A 22,087-nucleotide genomic window follows, 5' to 3' on the forward strand; every position below is an offset into this window, starting at 1 on the left:
ACACACACACACACACACACACACACACACACACACACACACACACACACACACACACACACACACACACACCACACACACACACACACACACACACACACACACGTTATTGTCAGTCAGTCTGAATCCAGACTACTGATAAGAGTCTGTTGTGTGTTCTTTTCATGTTCAATAAGAGAGAAAGTGTTGTTTCAGCAATAAATATGACTACATTTAAAAATAACAGATTAAGAAACAATTGATATCCTCTCTCACGCATATACCAATTGACTTTGTCCTTGCATCGACTGTCATTCAAAGCTTCTAACACAAATGTGTGATCACAGATTTGTACCAAAATGTAGTTTATAATCACAGTTGATGGCCTGGAAGTATCTGAGTGGAATGGAATAATCACAATAGCCAACAACCTGTTTCTCCTCAATTGTCTTGTTTAGAAAAAATGCTGCCTGAAAAGTAGTCAATAACTGAATAAAGATTTATTGGCATTTTTGCAATTAATATAATCAATTGGAGGGCAACATTTAATACAAATACAGTTTTTCCTCGTTTCAACAAATATTCCTTCCAAATAAAAAAGGAATACATCATATTCAGCATTTAATTGGGATTAAACTCAATTAAAGTGGACCTATCATGCTATATTTGAACAATATATTGTAGGGCCATACCTATATAAAGTATATAAATATAGTTTTTTTTTCAAAATACCAAACAGATCCTGCATTTTAGCCATGCCTCATTTCGCTCCATTTGCTCTTTTTCCAGCCCTGTTTTTGCAGGGGGCTGATTCTGTGAGCTGCAGCTGACCACGCCCCCCTGCAGGAGAGGGGAACGTGCTCTGATCAGCTGCTGGGCTGTCAGAAGAGGGGGGAGATCTCCGTCTTCCGTGTTTTATTATATTATTATATAGAGTCGTTATTCATTTGTTTTAAAGCTCAATAAATAACAAAGAAGACCTTTGACCGGCACTTTTCTAATTTTGTCCGGAAGATTTAAACTTTAACGGACATCTTGACCGGCGAAAAAAAACCTAACTGAAACTCTGCCGCACGGTCCCCTCGTTCCTTGGAAGAGGCGGAGAGGTGGGTGTTTGTCATCTGCTGGTGGACTAACCGGAGAGAATTACAGTGCTTGCCTCGACGGGGAGGGATTGCATTGAATTACAGCAGCAGGAGCAAACGCTTGCCTCTGGGAGGGAGAAAAAGAGCCACAGCGGAGAATAAACAGAAGGGCAACCATGACAACCATGCGCGGGAAGTCTTCTTCGCTGCTTTTGTGGCAGACTACAGCGCCACTTACAGGCCTGGCATATGTACTACAGCGTCTCCAGCGCTTTCGAGCGGCAATGGCCGGCCGTGGCCCAACCCCACATTCCCCTGATAGGTGGAGAGTTGGCCCAATAGCCGTAGCGCCACCGTCCTGACGTCAGTAACGTGTTCAAATCTGGATCAGTTTTTATCAGATCCGTTGCAGCCCCGTTTTTAGAGATTTGGGTATGGAGGAAAATAGAGAGGGTTGTGTTTTCTGACACTTGGTGAGTTCCCTGGAACACCGGGGACACATATTCATGTATAAAAGACGTACAAAAGTGCATTTTGCATGATAGGTCCCCTTTAAATTACCCCCATACATGTTTGACGCTACTTCATTTATTAAAGTTTTGGTTGCCTTTTTTTATCAAAAGCATATGATATGATCATTTTCTTCTGAGAAACAAAATGCTTTAACAGCAAACCACATATCAATAACTAAAATACTGACACACAGTTATGTTATGAACTTTCTGTGATAACTTATTGTATCTTGGCAGAGAGGAAACAGGGGTGAAATGTGCACCAGTTTGAAGATTGTGTTATTGTTTGACCATCATAGTATATCTCTCATTATCTCTTCACCACTGTGACACTATTGTTAAAAATGACATGTTCTGGGACAACCCATAGATAGGTACTTCCTTTGAGGTGATTTTAAAATACATTTTTGGGTGTGTTAAAGATTGCACTGGATTTTCATTATGTCTAAAGTTGTCAGAAAACAGATATTCATCAGCATTCCTGGAATGAGATTGGTTGTGTGTATTTGTTATATTCCTGTAGCCAGTTGCTTTGTGTTTCCCTGCTTAGCATTCAGATCAGGGAGCAGAAAAGTTTGTTTGGAGTTCCTTTAACTTAGCAACATTCTTTGGAAATAATAGCTGCTGAGTGACTTATCAACACTTCCAGCAGCCTGTTGCATAAGTGCATTTCAGTGTGGGTTTATCAGTCACTCAAGTCCATTTAATGAATAAATAAGTTATTTTTCAAGCAGGCAGACGAACTGTAGATTTAAAATATATATATCTTATATATATATATTATTTTCTGCTTATGAATGTGCATACCTTTTTATCTCACTAATGCTTTTTTAAGTTCAACCTCAGACAATATGATAAATGGTGTGGCCATTATACAGTTACTCCATAATAACCACATTGGCCTTATATAAACGACAATTTAAAGGGGTATAGTTATTAAAATGTGTGAATATTGGAAGTGGACAATATGAAAAATTACAATATTTTAGAAAATTTGAAATGGTGGGAGTTAGTTTAGTAAATGTGAAACTGCACAAAATATGTAAATGCAATACAATGAATATTGTTTTTTTACTGAGTGTATATTCAAATCCAGAACAGTGAAAAGTAGAAGCCTGCTGTGAGTGTGTGTGTGCTCAGGCTGAGTTCCGCGGTGTCTCGCTGTCTCGCAGACCCCACGCAGCAACCAGGAAACGACACCAGTAATCCAGCTCACACTGTCCGCTCCTCGAGCCTCAAAGGGCGGAGCAGCGAGCCGCGCAACGTCCCGCCAACACGGCACCCAGACCCCACGCAGCATTCTCATCTGTTTGTCATTACTGGTGTCATTTTCTGGTTGCTAACAAACGCCATTGTAACACATAATCACTGATGTTCCGCTGTAACGTTGGTTGACTAATCAGAACAGAGTGGGCGAGCTGACCAATCAGAGCACAGTGGGCTCATAGGGAGGGGGGGGCAGGAGCTCCAACAGCTCCAATGTGTATTCACAGAGAGTTAATACACATACTATACAGAGATGCTGTACAGGGGCGGACTGGCCATCGGGATGTTCGGGACGAATCCCGATGGGCCGGTACTGAAGTGGGCCGGTCGGACGATGTGGGCCGCTCGGATAAGTCACTAGCATCCCCCCCCCCCCCCCCCGTCGACAATTTCCTCGCGGTATTTACTTGCGGCACCGAGGTGGGCCGCTAGCACCCCCCCCCCCCCCCCCCCCGTTGATAATTTACCGAGGTGGGCCGGCGGTCTCGGAGTGGGCCGGTCGAGAGCTGATTTGTAGTCCCAGTCCGCCCCTGATGCTGTATGAGAAACCAATGTGAGTTTGGAACATTGAACAATGTAACATAGCTGTTTCTTCCTCTCTGTCTGGAGGCTTCTGGGTAGTCAGGGTTCCTGGGTTGGGACTGTCTAAGTATGTGTGTTGATGTAATCTGTTTATAATGTTTGCAAATAAGAATTCCTGCTGCACAATGCAGCCACTGGAGTATTTGCCCTGAGGGTGGGTGGTGCACATGTCTCGCTGCCGCATACCCAGCGGCTGTGATTGGCTATTATGATCCAAACAATGGAAATCAAACATTGTGCTTTACTGGAAGCCCCTTAGATGCTATGTGTGATTAGACTTATATATACATAGTTCATTTAGTGTTGGAGAAAACAGGCACAAAACACGGAACAGCTTTTGTGTTGCAGGAAAAGAAAACCCCTGCAGCCTTTACAATGGACTCCAAGCAACAGTTTTAGTGAAACAAATGCTGCTATGGTTTATTATTCCTTAAGGAGTGCTCAAAACTCACCTAACACACCAAAGAATTTTAAAGTTATGTGAATTCGAAACGGTGCTGGTGGTAAAAAAACAGGAAACCATGCTTTGTTTTATGATCAATCAGGATTGTAAAGATTTAGAAGATCTTGCCTTTTTTTCATGGTGTTGAATCCTAGAAAAGCATACACCACATAAAACTTAAGAGTCAGAGACAAATATTCTCATGTCTATTCCAAGCATTTATATTTGGGTGTATTTGTGTAAGTTTATTTTGAATAGTATTGTTTGTCCATGCCCTCTGTAATAATTCCTTGAAAAGACTGAGGGAACATTTTGTCGCAAAAGGCTGCACAGACACAGCTGAAAATGGACTTTGACTTCAGGATACATGAATGGATCATTACAAAAAGACCAACTCAAAGGCAAACCCAATACACATGATGATAGATATGTGTTTTACAATATTTAAATAAATAAATAATATTGCAAATATGAGTTAAAAACCCTCAAAACATTTGACACGGAGAGTTGAATTGGGGGATTTCAAGCTCAGGTCTGTGATATTTAAGACCAAGATGATGTCAGTTAGGATAGGTATAGGCAAAGAATCCCCCAGAGAAAAAACTTCCCCTCTGCTTAGCTAACATAGCTGAGTTTTCCATGGCACCCTCCTCCTCCTCCTCCTCCTGTGTCGAGGAGGGAGACATGCAAATGTATCTTCTTGGGAGAAAACACTGCCCCAGACCCAGAACCTGAATTCTCAGAAGCGGGCACAACTCCTCAAAGTCAAAACAACAAAAGCAAAGGGACAGAACAATCCAGTTAGAGCTTGAACCTGGGGCAAAATGCATGCATCCATGTTCTTCCTACTCATGGGACTGGAGCTTTGCAACTGTTGATTTTGACTAAAGAAAACAGGAAGCTTCTGCAAACTATATTGGACAGCATTTTGTCCTTATTGAGCCATGGGAAACACAATGAAGACGTAACACAGGTAATTCTTGGAAAATTGGATTGTGACCTGTTTAACATACAGTAGGCTACAGGTTATTATCTATAAATATAACTTGTAGTCAACCAATATATGATTGTATTGCTGGATATACATTTTGCTGTGTATTTCTAGAATTGTTCATTTTTATTGTAATAATTGTTATTCTTTTTGTTATGTTTTTATCATTAATACGATTATTATTGTTGCTAGTTAAGTTGCTCGTTATTCATTGTAGAATTAGTATTCATTTATGTTTTTGTCAATACATTTGATCATTATTAGTTTCTAAAACTGAGGTCGTTGTGTTTGGTTTTGACAGCTCTAAACCCCGCCCATCTAAAATGCATCAAGCTCCCCAGGCTAAAGTTAAAACAGGCCGGAACATGTGTTTATATAATTTAGATAGATGAATATTTACCGATTATATTTTTATCAGAGCGATATGTGGGGCATTGCTTTTTAATTTCCACAATGGTGCTTTGCATTACATAATCAAACCGTTTGCAGTATATTTATTAATTCAGCTTTTAATTTGATAAGTTAACCGGATATCTCGCTGTTAATGTTAGTTCTTGATGCTCCTGTCTGTCCGTCCACCTCCACTCTCGACCTCCACTGTTGCCTTCCGCTCAGTCGTCACAAATAATCCTACGACAAGATTGCATCAACAAAACGCTGAAGGATAATAACTCTGGCTGGTTCACCACGTCCATGGCAGTTATCCTTTTCTCTTCTAGTAACCCCACCACTCTTTAAAAATTCCGCCTAAAAAGAAAAAGCGTTCTGTCCCCTCTTTTGGGTTTTCAGCTAACGTAAGTAACGTTAACGTAGCTAACCGCGCTGTTAGCATGCTATGAGCTTGTTTATGAATTAACCGTGTAATTTAGCCAACAATACATGCTAGCTAAAATTAGTGAAAGATAGCGTAATAGTTGGTAGAATTTATATTGATTAAATTAGTTACAAATAGTTTTTTAAAACAATATTCACCTCCTTTGTTGCTAGGTAGTTAACGCTAATGCTAACCGTTACAAATGAAGGCAACATGACCTGTTAGCAAGCTAGCTAGCCACCTGTATGTCAGAAATGTTAAATGTGGTTTGAATTAGTAGAAGGAGGATGCTTGGTGTTTGGCTAATCACCCCGCATGAGTTTGAAAATACTATTGTGAATGAACTCAGTGACAATATAAATGCATTATGTTAATTACTAAAAGGGACTATGATCCCAACTAGGATAGGGTAAGATTTGAAACATTAACAAACAGCAATAATAACGGAAAAAGGTGTTGCATACCATTAACTTATACCAAAATGCAAACCCAATGCTCTCCTTCTATTGGCTTTTAACCCTCAGCACTTTTCCAGTTTGATTAATGCTTCTTCAACCATTTTACAGATTTAATTGTATAAAAACGTCCTTAGTGTTAGGATAGACTGGAGCATTGTGGGGAAAGTTGCTCCCCTGGTCAGAGTTGCTTCTCTGTCAGTAATTGACTCCTTTGTGCTCTCTTTTCATCTGTTCTTCTGCAGGTGTACAATAATTACCCAGAAGATCTAGGGTCATCGCTTCACCGAGAGCCATTTGACTTCAACGCGGAGCCACCTTGGGATCCTAGCTGATAGTGGACGGGTTCAAACCAGGACTCATCCATGTGAGTAACACAGGTGTGAATAAAGAATAAATGCATCATCTTTGATTATTTGACTTAATAGATTGTATTCTAGAAACATGCAGTGTAAAACCTGTTTGTTTTAGCACTTGTGTACACGTGTCAGTCGTTTTGTACTAATGCATTGTGACAAATGTTTTCACCAGACTCGTTGACAGAAAGAACAAAACAAACAGGCTATATTTATTTTAGATTTTAGATTTGAGATCTATTCTCAGCACTTCTATTACAATAACAGGACAATGTGTTCTGGACTGCTTTTTGTGATATAGTTCTTCTTTTGCTCTCATTTAGTCGCAGATATTACGATATTCATATTGCTAATAGTGACTGGATTTTAATGAAGTTCTCTCTGCAGGATAATGTCACTGTAAACCATAAACTGATCATTAACCGACTGTATGACGCCATTAACATCATCACTTACTTCAAGAGAGTAATGTTATCACCGACTTGCCCTTGTCCCTCTGTCAGTTCATGTGTGTCAGACTCTAAACAAATACATCTGCACACTATTTTTTATAAAACTGATCAGACTTTGGGGGAGTCATAAGCATAATGCCCTTTTTTTGACAGTAGCCCCGCCCTGTCTCAGTTGCTTCAGGCTTTCTAGGCCCATTGTTTTCTCACTATTTAACCTCCCTAACCTACAGCCATGTCACATACATTCCACCCCAGACTGCTGTGCCTCTCTGATTTAGTTTTTTGTGCAACATAATTGAAAGTAAAGTTGTGACATCAACGCCGCCAGTATTGTACTTTATTTAATGCCTTCAAAAAGAACCTTCACGGGTCACCAGTTCCGGGATTAATGGTGATTGTTGGGGGTAATTGATGGTAAAGTGAATGAACTCTGTGCCCCAGACTCTGTTTTGACAGCGGCTCTTTAGAAGAATAGGCCTCTTCCACAATGCTGTCCTGTAACATGCAGCCTGCGCTGTGCTCTGATTGGATACTCCCTGAAAATGACTTGTTTTATTTGCCGATCTCGTATATAATATTTTGGTTCCAGCTTCTCTATAAACTAGCTGGACAACATCATTTGAAATGCATTATCCATATATGATTGAATTGTTTGTGAACGTTGTGTCTTATGTTGACCTTTCTCGTTTTCTTGTACAGTTTGTTGCTAAAGTCTAGGAACCCAGGGGCTCAAGAGGGTGTGAGCAAGTACACTTCGGACTAGCCAAGTTCTTTATGCCTGTCGGATTAGAAGAAAACGGTTGAGAGGATGAAAGGAATCGCTGATGAACCGCAGTATTCTGTCGGTCTGCTGGAGGGAGGCGCAGCCCTCTGTGACGTGATTGACAATCATATTTATGAACAATCTCTGGTAAGGGCCTCACTGCAGCAACATGTACATTTAGCACACACTTGTAAACCTGCATTTTGTACTTTTCAAAACACCTTTTATTCTATTGGCCTGTTTACATGTGGTAAGTCACAATCTGACAGACTTTAGCAAAAGCTTGGAGTTTGTATTTTTACTCATTGACATGTATTTTTATTTCCTCCTCAGACTGAGAAGAATGCATTCTTTGTAGCAGACCTGGGAGTAATAATGAGGCAGCATGTTCGCTGGCGAACCCACATGGCCCAAATTAGACCCTACTACGCTGTCAGATGCAACAGCAGCCCAGCTGTTATTGAGGTTCTTGCTGCCCTCGGCGCCGGATTCATTTGTACCAACAAGGTACTTTACCACAAACTGGTTGTATCACTGTAGTCGGTTCAGGTTTATCCACAGGAAACATGTGTTGGATACAAAGATAGTACAGTACATACCGGTAGATCTATATTGTTATTTATATAGTGTACTTATTTTGACGTTTTCATTTTGTCTAATGTTGCTTACTAGTTGTATCTATGTTTTAACATCTTGTTTCTGTTTTTTTTTACTGTCTTTTAGTCAGGTTGTCATTGTAAATAAGAATTTGCTCTCAATTGACTTAGCTGGTTAAACAAAGGTAAAAAAATCAGTCATAAAAGGGAGTTTAAAACAAATCTGTTCAATATTTTAGCACTTCTTCTCCTACGAGAGCCTGTCTACCTTTTTTATGTATTCTTTATTTTTTTATCTGTATTAAACCAAGCAGGATGTACCTGGTATGATCATATGTCTATTAACTAGCCCACTTACACATAATAATGGAATAATGATCTGTATTTGTCTTTTGTGTTACAGTCTGAGCTTGAGCTGGTGCAGAGCCATGGTATTCCCTCTGAAGATATCGTCTACAGCGGTGTTTGCAAACAAGTGTCCCAGATTAAATACGCTGCTAAAAACGGCATTGACCTCCTGGTGTGTGATAATGAAGCCGAGCTGCGCAAGATTTCTCGCTGCCACCCCAATGCCAAGTAAGAGCTCAAAGAGTGTTAGTACTGGTGCCAGTGATCATGTGACCTGAAAGCTTCTAGTTTAACATTGTCAGGTAATTGGCTTTGTGCAATCATATTACCTTTTTAGGAGTCATTAGAATCTGTCTTGCAGGATTTCCCTTTAAATACATTCTTCTTCCACATTGGGTTTGCCAATAACAAAATCTTTGCCAAATCAAGCTTTAAAAAATAATTTGGTCTCAGATGCAATATTTTGTGATTTAATGTGCGTGCCGTCAACTCATTCTGATTTTGAACCACTTGTTTGGTCAGCAAACCACTAACACAGATTGTTTTTTTAATAAAGGCTGCTGCTACAAGTTTCAACAGAAGCTTCCAGCCAGGGCGACGAGATGAGCATGGCATTCGGCTGTTCCCTCAAGGACTGCAGGCGTCTGCTGGAGAAGGCCAAGGAGCTGGGGGTGCAGGTGGTGGGAGTCAGGTGAGGCCTGAGAATGACTGTCTGGTTATGACGCACTTTGAAGAAACATACTGATATGTGGAATGACAGCAGTTTTCTTTACCTCAGCTCTCTCTGGATCAAAGATGAAGTCTAACCTGCTACTGGATAACGTTTTAACTCCTTGTGAAGATTTTACATTTTGATCATTAACTTTCCCTCTCATTTTCTCCCCCAAGGTCTCACATTTCCAGCTCCTGCGAGGATGACCAGGTGTACGTTCATGCCATATCTGACGCCCGCTGTGTCTTTGACATGGGAGTAAGTAAATATATTATTGTTATTGCTTTTCAGTCCTGTGACTAGCATTTCATTGCTTTGTAACACACACTGATGTTTTGGACACTTGTGGCAGCTTAAGAATTACTCAGTACTTTGTTTTGGTTACACATTTACAAGCGTTTTTCTGCTTCAGGAGGAGATCGGTTTCAACATGAATGTCCTGGACATTGGAGGTGGCTTCAGTGGCTCTGAGACCCAGCTGGAAATGGTTACTATCTTATCTGCCTTTCACACTGATCAGTGTTACCTTTAAAAACAGTCAGTCAGCAGTCTTTTGAACATTTAAGGAGACAAATTATGATAGAATTAAGTACAATTCATAATTTCAATCCATTATTTAGAATGTACTGTTATACAGTTTTACATTTAAATGTGAATTTTACATTATGACGCCCAGTCATAGGACACTGTAGTCTTAGATTAGAGTAGATTGATTGATTTGATCTAAAATTGGGAAATGGTTTTGTTAAAGCAGCTATGTTTCAACACATTGGACATGAGTTGAACCTTTTAATAAAGTTTAAATAAACAAACAAATGAAATATATATACATCCTAAAAAAATGTATTTGGTTAATGTATAAGAAAAATAATAAAATAAAATTAATAATTAGATTCAAGTCCATCCTTTTTTGGGGTGTGAGAAGCCTGATTGAAACCACTCTTCAAAGCCTGACACCTTGATCAGATTAAGAACATTTAAAGGTCTACCCATTTTGGTTTCTAATGTCTCTAACACTGTCATATGTTTTTCAGATCAATACTGCAGTCATGTCGATGGTGGATTTATACTTCCCTCCTTCTACTGGTGTTTCCATCATCGCTGAGCCCGGCAGCTTCTTTGTGTCCTCTGCGTTCACTCTGGCTGTGAACATCATCTCCAAGGAGGTGGTGGCACGAGACCGCCAGGACCAAGCACACGGTCAGTGGCATGATATTCTCTCAGGGTATCCAGTGTATTAATAAAGATATTAAAGCTTATTTTGATATGACTTTGTGTCTGCAGTGTTTCCCACACATAGACTTTACTTGGGCGGGCCGCCCAGGTATATTATATTTCGTGACCCATTTAGATGTATTCTTGTTTTATCCGTCCGCGAGCACGACGCCATCTGCGATCGATTAACTACCCCTCCTGTACCTGTTCGCTCTGTCGCGCGAAGGGTCTGCTTTATGCGCTCCGCAGTAACTCCGCTGCGAGGCTCCGGCGGCGAACCCCCCCCGTTCATGACCGAGCTCCGCTAGCACACCCCCCCCCCCCCCCGTTCTCGGCTACCACCATAAGTATATTTCAGATCTGTGGGAAAACTGGTCTGTATATAGCATACTTGAGGAACATGAGGAGGACTGTCAGTTACAATGTGCAGTAATATGCATCATTACAACTAAACATGCAACGCAACTATTGTATGAAATATGCATCATTTCAAGTCAACCAGTCAAAGAGAACTGTTCAAATGTTTGATTTTGTATTCTTATATGAAACAAAATATATAAAGTGCTCTGAAAAATGAATCCATTTCTCTCTACCTTCTCCTAAACAGATGATCCGTCTCCCAACGATGAGCCAGAGTTCCAGTACTACATGAACGAGGGGGTGTATGGATCATTCACCAGCAAACTCTGTGAGACGCTGATCCCTGCTCCATCTGTTCACAAGGTGAGTCTCAAAGATTGTCTACATTTCTTTCCTTAATTGTATACACATCTGTTAGCCCAACATCCTAATGAATAATAATCTGTGATGCTTCCCTCTCATGCTCTGACTGAGCGATGATAGCTGATGTAATCAATGGGGAAAAAACTCATACGAAATGACACCTTCATTGTAATGAATCACTTATTATCAGGTACAGCTTTTTATAAATAATAATTTGACCAGAGCCGGTAGTTATATTTTTCATTAGTTTTACCAAAATAACTTGATTTAATTGTATTTAAAATAACGTTTCCAAATAAATAAATCCTTAGAATCAGCCTGTTCAGTTTCTGTTGGAATGTGAAGGGTTAAATGAAAGAAGCTCGTCTCTGCGAGTCACTGTGAAGACAGGAGCTGATTGGTGGTCCTGCTGTAAATTCACAGAGGGCCCGCTACAGTAACTCAATGAGAGAGTAATGTCAAATGACAGTACAATTGACCAATCATATCTTCCCTCTAAATGGGTGGGCTTTATTTTTTGGAAAATAGCTCGAAATAAGGTCTGTGGAAAACGAACCTGTTTGATAAATGCACGTTTTGTTCAGCCGGATAATATCCACATGTCTGCCCTACTTTTATAATTTTCGAATCATAAATCTAATCGATAGATTTATGATTAGCATAAGTTCGTTCATGATGGCTCATGTCAGTGATAGTGATGACATCGTTGCGAAATTATGGGGGGGTCAGAGGGCCTAAGTATAAAAGTCACGGCTCGCCACTGAATTTGACAATATTGAATTTAACCTGAAAAATTCACAGATGATGAAAAAAGCCACAAACAAGCGTTAAGGATGGAAATCAAAACGTTTATAAAAGGTGTAGGGTGAGATAAGAACATTGACATGCTTATAATAAAGCCTCTCTGTTAATAAATAATCCCTGCATTATGAATAGTCTCATCAAACTAAATTGTATTGTACAATGTTACAGAACTGTGATCCTTAATTCTAAGTTGTGCAAACCAAACATCACTTATTGTAAGATTTGTACCTTTTTATTAACTTATAATGCTAAAATAACAGCCAACAAATCGAGCCCAAGAAAATAAAATAAGTAAGGTTTCCAGACTTTACTGAACTGGTCCGATTTGGCATGAAGAAAATGTGTAAGATATTACAAAGAAACCTACACAAATAAATGATGTTCTACTTATTTCTATCTGGCAACCCAGAATATATTCTGTTGAATAAGTCATGATCAGAGCTCTCATGTTAAGTTGATTGGTAAATAAATCTGTGTGTGTCAGAACCCCCCCCTGGATGCTCCGGTGTTCAGCAGCAGCCTGTGGGGCCCCTCTGCAGACGACCTGGACCAGGTGGTGGAGCACTGCCTGCTGCCTGAGCTCAACATCGGAGACTGGCTGACCTTCTCCCAGGCAGGGGCCTACACCATGGGACAGCCCCTCCGCACCACCCCCGACTCACCAGCGCCCCCTGTGTACTACGTCATCTCCTCCAGGGACTGGTAAGGGACTCCGCCATTGACGGTTTTCACATTTGGAGTGAGAAAGTGAGCATATCTTCTGTGTAGATTTTGTTCTCGTCTGACGTTCATTTTCCTCCCCCAGGTATGAGATGCAGGACACTGTAGTCACCCATGAGGCTACACTGAAGAACTTCTCTTTGGTCCCTTGTTTCCACAATTCCTGCCACACAGAGGCCGCTCTGTCTGTCCCCGCGTAGCAATCATCAGACTAGGAAGTCTTTACTTTCCTGCTTTCTGCTGCTAGCTTCCTCTGGTCCACATTTCACGGGGTTGAATGGAGCAGATATAGCATTTTACAAACCCCAATACACAATAAACTAAGCGATTAAACCCTAAGTAGATGTTTTAAGTATGCAACAAAATGGATGAGTCCTAAAAGACAAATGCATTCTTCCCTTTGTTTTGCGCCGTTTACACACACACGGTAGACGTATAATGATTCTATTTAACAAATCCTCTTATCTATGTCTTCATTGCTTTTGCCAGTGTCGTAAAGTACAATATGTATAACTGAGTGGAGCTGTGTATTTAAATACACAGTTCTGAGATTTTGTAGTGTGCTTTGCTACAGGATGTGTATTTATGAATTTAATTGGTTGTATAGTTTATTCAGTTTGATCAGAGCTTGATTTCCCTTATAACATTGATTACATGTTTTCCTACTCAGTGTTTTGAAGCTTGCAAATGAAAGCGTATTCACTCATCTGTGAACAAAGCCAGTGTCATCATGAAGTCCTCTCGTGTAATAATGATCAGTCTGTTCTGGTGTGGTTGAGAAGCTGAACTAGTGTTTCTCTAAAACGCTAAGTAGCTTACTCCCTGAGCAGTAAAAGAGCAGCAGGTAACTGTTATACTTCGACATAATAAAACCGGTTTATTATTCAGCACGCGCTGCAGATGGAACAAAGGAAGTGCTGATGGATAAAGAATCAGCTAACATGAAATAACAAAGCATTTATAATGCTAGAAACATTTAATGCTATTTCTATCAATATTTCTATGTTTGAGAATATTTTTTCAAGATCTAGGACTGCTTTTAAAAAAATATGATTTCCCTATCTGTGTTTAAGGCATGATGAACTATCTGTGATCGTCAACACGAACAGCAATAAACACCTCAATGACTGGACTGAATCCCTGTGTCTGAGTTGAATCATCATACACGGAACATTAATATTAACGCTTTCAGAAACTGTTTCATTACATGATGACTTCATCCAATTCTCCTTTTAGAAAAATGATCTAATGCAAGATGATGTTGGGGCTGTATCTAGTCAAAAGCAAAGTTACTATTGAGCAGCATATGGTTTTCTAAGTCTATCATTACATGTTAAATGGACAGTACCAATGATCCTACAAAATATGCGAACAAAACACAAAGTACAGTTCCCTGCAAAAAAGTGTTGTGCCAAATATTTTTGTATGGCTCAAAGGAACAATACTTAACATTCTTTGGTCAAAAATCACTCAACAGTAAACATGTTTAGCATTGATTTGTAAAAGTGTACAGAACAGTATTAACAGTGGATCATTTTAGTGTAGATGCTCAGTTTGAGTAGTTTGTAAACATCTTCAACTAGAATCATCAAAGCAAAGGAAAGACTTCACATGCACATTCATCTGGTTCAGCAGTGATGTTAAGTGTTATGATCTGACAGTTGTGCATATAACCGGCACACTTCATATTCCCAGCATTTCATTCTGCGTCTCCTCAGCATGTCTCAGAAGGCTTTTGTTGAAGACACTGTGTGTTAGCAGTGATGTCAGCAGACGGGATGACCTGTAACTTTGCGCAGGGCGTCTTTCTCTCTGCGAGGTGTCTCCGGGCGTGCTTGGCGAGGTGGTCGCTCCTCATGAAGCGGCTGAGGCACACGGGACAGGCGAACCTCTTCTCCCCTGTGTGGGTCTGTCGGTGGCGGGACAGCTCGTCGGAGCGAGCGAATCGCCTCTCGCAGCCCTCCCACTTGCATCTAAAGGGCTTCTCCCCTGTTGGAAAACAGACAGTGAAGTTAGAAAATAAGGCTTTTTGGGTCATTTGTTTGCTTCCCTTTCATTTGTGTCATCTTTTGCATTGAAAGCTGACCATTGGCTGCTTTGTAAAATGTATTCGAGTATCTATATATGTATTGTGTATCTTGTTTTTTATGTGTTTGTACGGCGACCTTGAGAGCCTTGAAAGGCGCCTATATAAAATGAATGAATTATTATTATTATATAAGGGCTCCATATTTAAAATGCATGTACTTTTTTAACCTTAGTGTTTTTGTCCTCAAGTCAAATTTGATCTGCCCTGGTTTGACTGCTTAGGATAACATATAGACATTGACCCAATTCTGTGTAACACATTTTCAGCCCACTTCATTCCAACAAATACATACAAATGTTACATTTATTTGTTCAATATATAGTTATCAGTCCAAATTTGCGTCAAACTATACCTAATTTAAATAAACCAGAGATGCTATACATTTTAATATAACATTTATAATTCAATGAAAGTAGTCATCATTAATTGTATTGGCTAAGAACGTAGCATGCAACCATCTTATCTTGTGGCAATTAAATGCAAGAAACCCATATTTCTGATATTCAACATTTTGAATGGGGGCAAATGAAACCCGATGACAAAAGAAGGTTAATGATTAAATACTATATTGAAGTAAAAGTTCACATTTTGAGTGGGGGTTATATCAGGTACTTATTCATAGTCAATAGATGGCGTCGGCATTCCCCCAGTTTGGAGAAGTAGACCTAAGAACCAGCACTGAATTGAACCTGTTTACTGCTGTGGATGGGCAGCAAAACATTGTTCATTGTAAGAAAATGACCACCAAAGAAAAATCAACATTAGTTTACTGCTATAAGCTACATTTATAATATTTTCACTTTACTAGCTGTCAGGCAGCTCTTTCTGATGGGAGACTGAAGCTGTTCTATATCCATTACTACAATAGACAGTATTTCATATTAAAGTTTATTTTAATGTTATTCTATGTACATGTATTTAGACTCAACTGCAACATTGAGCTTATTGAATTGTTATTTTTTGACATGTAAAAAGTGTACTGTACTTCATCTGCATGACTTGCACATTGTACTTGCAAGACAGTCTTGCACTATTTTATTGTACTCAGTTCTCCTTGTACTATTTTATTGGTTTTTAAATTTGTTTTATTATTTTATGTCTTATATTCATTTTGCATTGTTGGAGGGGCCTGGGAAGATTTGCATTGCCATTACTACACTGTAGCTACTGCGCATATGACAATAAAGACTTTGAATCTTGAATCTATGCTCTCTGACAAAGAAAACTATTTTACCTCTCAAAACATTGGGAGTTGCTGGTCTACCGCTACCTCAATTGGTTAGTATGTTTGTATTATTGTGTGACTATGATCAGTTCGTATTCACAAAACTCAACCATCTCCCCTTTGTAATTCACTGACTATGTATAAGTACCTCATAAACCCCCCTTCAACTCCTTCCTGTCGTACCTGTGTGTGTCCTCAGGTGGGCCTTGAGGTGGGAGCTCTTGAAGTAGGTCTTGCTGCAGTCCTCATGAGGACAAACATGGCTGCGGACACGGGACACCTCGGGCTGCGGCTGGTTTAGTCTTTGCTCCAACAGGGCCAGCCCAGGCGCGGGGGCGATGGCCGTCAGCTTGGTGCCCCCAGGGGTCACCAGGGCCGGCCGGGCGTAGAGAGTAGGAACAGCCAGCTGAGGGACGAGGAAGAAGACCTGGGCCAGAGGAGCTGCTTGTGTTGGGGGACGGTGCTGTGGTGCAGTGGTGGGGGATGGGATTTGATATCCGTTTGGGTTGTCACAGGCTGTGACAGGAAGAATGTGGCTGTACACAGGGAGAGGAGAGAGCTCAGAGCCAGCAGCCTGAGATGAGTTTGATTTATCCTCAAGGCTCTTCTGGCTGGTTTCAAAAACAATTGGCAAAGCCGCAGTGTGAGATCTCTGTGGCCCGGCTGCTTTAGAGTCAGACTGTTGGACAGCATCTTGCCCATATTCACAGCTAGAGTCTTCTGTATGAACGGGAGTGAGTCTGTCCTCCCTAGAGGCAGGACGGACGCTACAGGAGCCGCTCGGGCCATCTGAAGTGTGCCGGATCACACTGGTGCACTGGAAGCGTTGCTGTGTGTGCTCATGAGTCTCTTCTACTATTCGCTGAAATAAGGATATCGCTGGGGGGGAATGGGTGGCCTCAAAGTTGGGCGGACTGTATGGCGGTGTCATCCACTGGAAGGAGAGGAAGGTCATTAATTGTAATGGTTGACAAACTCAGCGTTGCAAACAAATCTTATTTTAAAATTTGAAACAAAAATGCTATACGAGTATCTAAGGGAGAGTATAAGGGACACGGATAGCATTTTCATATCAAGAATAACGTCTAAATGTTGAAATAAAATTGAAACGTTAGAGGCAAAACGTCATAATAAGATTTTGTTAATGAAGTCGATTTTTTTTAAGGTCTAAATGATGATACTAAATTCAAACTGTTGAGAATAAAGACGGAATATTGAGGATAAATGTCAATCTGATGAGAATAAACAAAATACGAGAATAATGCATTGACTGAAAGTTTGACTTTGAGTGTCAAATAAAAAAAACAATAGGGCCGCACTCTAATGCTCTTCCTCACTTATCAAATGGTCTACATATAGTTAAAGTCATGTGCATTTAAACATATTTTACTTTTTTTTCTCATTTTGTTGTTACTATTACACTTAAAATGTTAACTTTATTTAAAGGGGACATATCATGCAAAATGCACTTTTGTACGTCTTTTATACATGAATATGTGTCCCCGGTGTTCCAGGGAACTCACCAAGTGTCAGAAAACACAACCCTCTCTATTTTCCTCCATACCCAAATCTCTAAAAAAGGGGCTGCAACGGATCTGATAAAAACTGATCCAGATTTGAACACTGTCCTGACGTCAGGACGGTGGCGCTACGGCTATTGGGCCAACTCTCCACCTATCAGGGGAATGTGGGGTTGGGCCACGGCCGGCCATTGCCGCTCGAAAGCGCTGGAGACGCTGTAGTACATATGCCAGGCCTGTAAGTGACGCTGTAGTCTGCCACAAAAGCAGCGAAGAAGACTTCCCGCCCATTGTTACCATGGTTACCCTTCTGTTTATTCTCCGCTGTGGCTTTTTTTCTCCCTCCCCGAGGCAAGCGTTTGCTCCTGCTGCTTTAATTCAATACAATCCCTCCCCGTCGAGGCAAGCACTGTAATTCTCTCCGGTTAGTCCACCAGCAGATGACAAACACCCACCTCTCCGCCTCTTCCAAGGAACGAGGGGACCGTGCGGCAGAGTTTCAGTTTCAGTTTCTTTCGCCGGTCAAGATGTCTGTTAAAGTTTAAATCTTCCGGACAAAATTAGAAAAGTGCCGGTCAAAGGTCTTCTTTGTTATTTATTGAGTTTTAAAACAAATGAATAACAACTCTATATAATAAAACACGGAGGACGGAGATCTCTTTTTCTCCCCCTCTTCTGACAGCCCAGCAGCTGATCAGAGCACGTCTCCCCTCTCCTGCAGGGGGGCGTGGTCAGCAGAATCAGACCCGTAGACAGCAAACAGCACATAGAGCGAAATGAGGCATGGCTAAAATGCATGATCTGTTTGGTATTTTGAAAACAGAAACGTATAAATATACCTTATATAGGTATGGCCCTACAATATATCATTTAAATATAGCATGATAGGTCCACTTTAAGTAATCTTGTTATTATGAAATAATAACAACATTATTATTTTTATGAAATAATAACAAGATTACTAATTTTGTGTTTACTTTTGTAAAGCACATTTCTGACATTGATAAGAAGGGCTACAACTAACTATTTGTTTTACAGTCGATTAATATGACGATTATTTTCATAGTTCAAAGTTGTTTACTTCTGTCAGTCCCAACCCTAAAGATATTCACTTTAAAATTATATAAACCAGAGAAATGCTTGAAATCTCCATATTTAAGAGACAAGAAACAGTCATTGTTTACATGAGAAATATATATTTTGCAGCCCTATTGATACAAGTGCTATACATTTACTTAATTTACAAACTTAAAAGACTAGATTTGCAAAACTACAAGTTGGTGTAAAGTAAACCTTTATATGAGAACCCTCAGCCCAAATGTATCCCTTACCAAAGGAGACTGCTGCCGCCCAACAGAGCCATAATCAGGCTGCGACCAGTCTGAGGACGCACTGCAAGTCTCCCACTCGATGTCCGACTCCATGACCTCGGACACCAAGTTGACAGTCTGATAAAAGCCCAAGAAATTAGAATGAGACAACACACCATGCATGGATTGTTCTTTCATGAGGTAACGATAATCAATGATCAATATATGACACAATATTTGTCGATCCTATAATAAAATGGAACATTGAGCAGACATCCACAGATGTTAATCAATGTTTTAAAGCTCATTGATTTTGCCATTCATCTATATATAGAGAGAATATATAAAGGGTCATGTGAAGAGAGCAGATGAAAGCAGACCAATGCAGGACAATTCATCCAATAAAAACATTACAATAAGACAACAAATAAAATGAAGTGTTCAAATATGCTAAATATATTGATGTCTTTTGTATGGTTTTTATTTTCTGTGAAATTGCTGTTAATCAGCATGGGGTTTTATTACAGAGGTATTTATCTAAGCAATCATGGGACAGCCCACATGGGACAGTCCATTTCTTATGGATTGCATCAAGTTTGACATTACACCATTTATGAAGCCATGTTTGGGGGGAAATTCTACAGAATTCACAAAATGATAGCAGACTTTTATATGAGAAGTCTCAGCCCATGTGTATCCCTTACCGAAGGAGGGTCCTGCGGCACAGTGGAGACAAAGAGGACACAGTCGTCCTCTGAGGATGGAGTCAGGGGTCTGAAGCTCTCCCAGCGGTTAGTCATGGACACCAGAGCCTCCGCTGCCTCCATGTCACCCAAAGGAGCAGGCTGGGATTCACCCTGGCGGTCTGAGGCGAGCTCCTCAAATTCCATGTTGACAGTCTGATAAAAGCGCAAACATTTGAACACACCATGCATGGACTGTTCTTGATAATAATCTATGTTCAATATTTGACACTACGGAAGAGAATTAGGGCCACATGTGTTCTGAGAAAGTCTGAGAAAATAATCTGACTTTTCAGGAAAAAAATAAAACATTTATTTATCTCAAATTCTGAGGTTGTCAGGAAAAAAATGTATAATAGCTTTATCTAAAATTCTGACATGTTTTCTCAGAATTCTGACTTTAATCTCAGGTTTAAAAAAAAATAAAATCACTTATGGTCAGATCTAAAAAATAAATAAAATAATAATGTGGCCCTAATGCTCTTCCGTTTGAGACAATAACTGTCAGTCATTATATAAATAAGGGGAGGCGTGTGGCGCAGTGGATAGAGCCTTGGTGTTGGATAAGGGGAGCACAGGTTCAAACCCCACTGCAGTCAGCATGTCGTTGTGTCCCTGAGACACTTCACCCCAAATTGCTCCTGTGGGGATTGTCCACAGTATTGAGTATGTAAATCGCTTTGGATAACAGCGTCTAACTAATAATCAAATGGAAAAACAGTGAGCAGACATGCACGGCGACTCGAGGTGAATCAATGTTTTAAAGCTTATTGATTTTACCATTCATCTATATATAGAGAGAACATACAAAGGGTCATGTGAAGAGAGCATGATCAGCTGCTGCTCTTGAGCACTGGGGCCCTTTCACCTACATCTACTGGGGGACAAAAGCCCCAAAAGCCACACACACACACACACACACACACACACACACACACACACACACACACACACACACACACACACACACACACACACACACACACACACACACACACACACACACACACACACACACACACACACACACACACACACACACACACACACACACACACACACACCACACACACACACACACACACACACACACACACACACACACACACACACACACACACACACACACACACACACACACACACACACACACACACACACACACACACACACACACACACACACACACACACACACACACACACACACACACACACACACACACACACACACACACACACACACACACACACACACAAGTTGGTGGTAATTAAATTAACTATTACCTAATGCTTGACCACCATCATTAGACATTGAACACGTTGGATATAGTGGATAATATATATTTACATAAAAAAATATATATATATATATCATATCTTTATATAATTTAAAAGAGACACTTCTGCTTATATTATGGTTTATGGAATATATGACATTGTGAAAAAGGTGTTTACTTACATTTTATGTGGGTCTATGTGTTGTGTTCAGGAACCCGGTTTAACTGCTGTGTACTTGTCCGTCCGTGTCGTGTGAACACTTTAAACTAAAATTGTGACTGACGTCTTCCAGTTACTTTTTCAGACTCATCACCATTCTTCGTTTCAAACACGGTGGGGAAAAGATGGGCGTGGCTTAACGTCTTGCCCAATAGGACGCAAAGGTGTGCTGAGCGCCAACCAATGGGAGAGAGCCTTGGTGCGTGATCAGGGGCTGACGGCACCGTGAAGACAGCGTGGTACACAGGAGCATGGGCGTGTGAAAAACATTCCTGATGGTCACACTTCCCGTCATCCCCACCCCCACCCTTTCATTACACACTAACACGCACACACACAAACACAAACACACACTACTGCCTTGGATGACTAATTTCACCCTTGACACACATCTTGTATGATTTTAAAGAGATGAAATCAAACAGTACTTTCTTAATATAGGTCCTCCAGATTTTATGTCATGCTCTAAGCATCACAATAAAGTTGAAATACTTAACAATTTCCCAAGGAATGTATCACTACTACTATCTCACTTTCACCTCAAGTGTTGTGTCCAAATACAAATGTGTTATCATTATCAGATTTGTCTTCAGAAATATTGTAATGTTGTCTTGAAATATGGGCTGTAAAGGATATTATCTCATGCAGGTCAGTTAACCGCTGTTTTTTGTTGGATGTTGGATGGATTAATTTTGTTGTACCTGTACTATGACAATAAAGGAATTCCATCGCATTTGGTTTGACATTAGAATGAATCTTTTTTGACAATTCCACAGACATGGCAGTACACGGACTGCCATCAGCCTGTTTGCTCTGACATCTCTCTGTATAACAGCACATTTGCATGTGTATGTATCCAGACCATGATCCACACCCATTGTGTATA

The 22,087-nt window shown here is 40.4% G+C and overlaps 2 protein-coding genes across 5 annotated transcripts; one reads left to right on the forward strand and one right to left on the reverse strand.

Moving 5' to 3' along the window:
- Positions 1-4,624: 4,624 nt before the first annotated feature.
- Positions 4,625-13,947, forward strand: LOC117470754 (antizyme inhibitor 1-like). Of its 4 annotated transcripts, none has more exons than XM_034115622.1 (12): positions 4,625-4,839; positions 6,372-6,493; positions 7,634-7,844; positions 8,031-8,204; positions 8,697-8,869; positions 9,198-9,332; positions 9,530-9,611; positions 9,766-9,840; positions 10,388-10,553; positions 11,176-11,291; positions 12,580-12,797; positions 12,901-13,947. In XM_034115622.1, the coding sequence occupies exons 3-12, from the start codon at positions 7,743-7,745 to the stop codon at positions 13,013-13,015; spliced, it is 1,356 nt and encodes a 451-aa protein (XP_033971513.1). In that variant the 5' UTR covers positions 4,625-4,839; positions 6,372-6,493; positions 7,634-7,742; the 3' UTR covers positions 13,016-13,947. The 4 variants fall into 4 exon arrangements, with proteins under 4 accessions (XP_033971513.1, XP_033971514.1, XP_033971512.1 ...); XM_034115623.1 differs by having other exon boundaries at positions 4,821-4,839; positions 6,372-6,506; XM_034115621.1 differs by lacking the exon at positions 4,625-4,839 and adding an exon at positions 5,427-5,651 and having other exon boundaries at positions 6,372-6,506.
- On the reverse strand, positions 13,678-21,263 carry LOC117470755 (Krueppel-like factor 10). Its single transcript, XM_034115624.1, has 5 exons — positions 21,164-21,263; positions 19,664-19,858; positions 18,981-19,097; positions 16,313-17,063; positions 13,678-14,804 (listed from the first exon to the last, which is right to left on the reverse strand). The coding sequence occupies exons 2-5, from the start codon at positions 19,847-19,849 to the stop codon at positions 14,530-14,532; spliced, it is 1,329 nt and encodes a 442-aa protein (XP_033971515.1). The 5' UTR covers positions 19,850-19,858; positions 21,164-21,263; the 3' UTR covers positions 13,678-14,529.
- Between the last annotated feature and the right edge of the window lie 824 nt (positions 21,264-22,087).

The sequence above is a fragment of the Trematomus bernacchii genome, unplaced genomic scaffold (genome assembly GCF_902827165.1).
Source record: "Trematomus bernacchii unplaced genomic scaffold, fTreBer1.1, whole genome shotgun sequence".
Lineage (NCBI taxonomy): Eukaryota > Metazoa > Chordata > Actinopteri > Perciformes > Nototheniidae > Trematomus > Trematomus bernacchii.

Bases quoted from the DNA above. Each gene is read 5' to 3' on its own strand.
- LOC117470754 (XM_034115622.1), top strand. From the start codon at position 7,743: ATGAAAGGAATCGCTGATGAACCGCAGTATTCTGTCGGTCTGCTGGAG. The intron at 9,841-10,387 runs GTTACTATCTTA...TATGTTTTTCAG, and splicing joins CTGAGACCCAGCTGGAAATG to ATCAATACTGCAGTCATGTC. The intron at 12,798-12,900 runs GTAAGGGACTCC...TTCCTCCCCCAG, and splicing joins GTCATCTCCTCCAGGGACTG to GTATGAGATGCAGGACACTG.
- LOC117470755 (XM_034115624.1), bottom strand. From the start codon at position 19,849: ATGGAATTTGAGGAGCTCGCCTCAGACCGCCAGGGTGAATCCCAGCCT. The intron at 19,098-19,663 runs GTAAGGGATACA...GGCTTTTATCAG, and splicing joins TGCCGCAGGACCCTCCTTCG to ACTGTCAACTTGGTGTCCGA. The intron at 14,805-16,312 runs GTACGACAGGAA...GTTTTCCAACAG, and splicing joins CCACCTGAGGACACACACAG to GGGAGAAGCCCTTTAGATGC.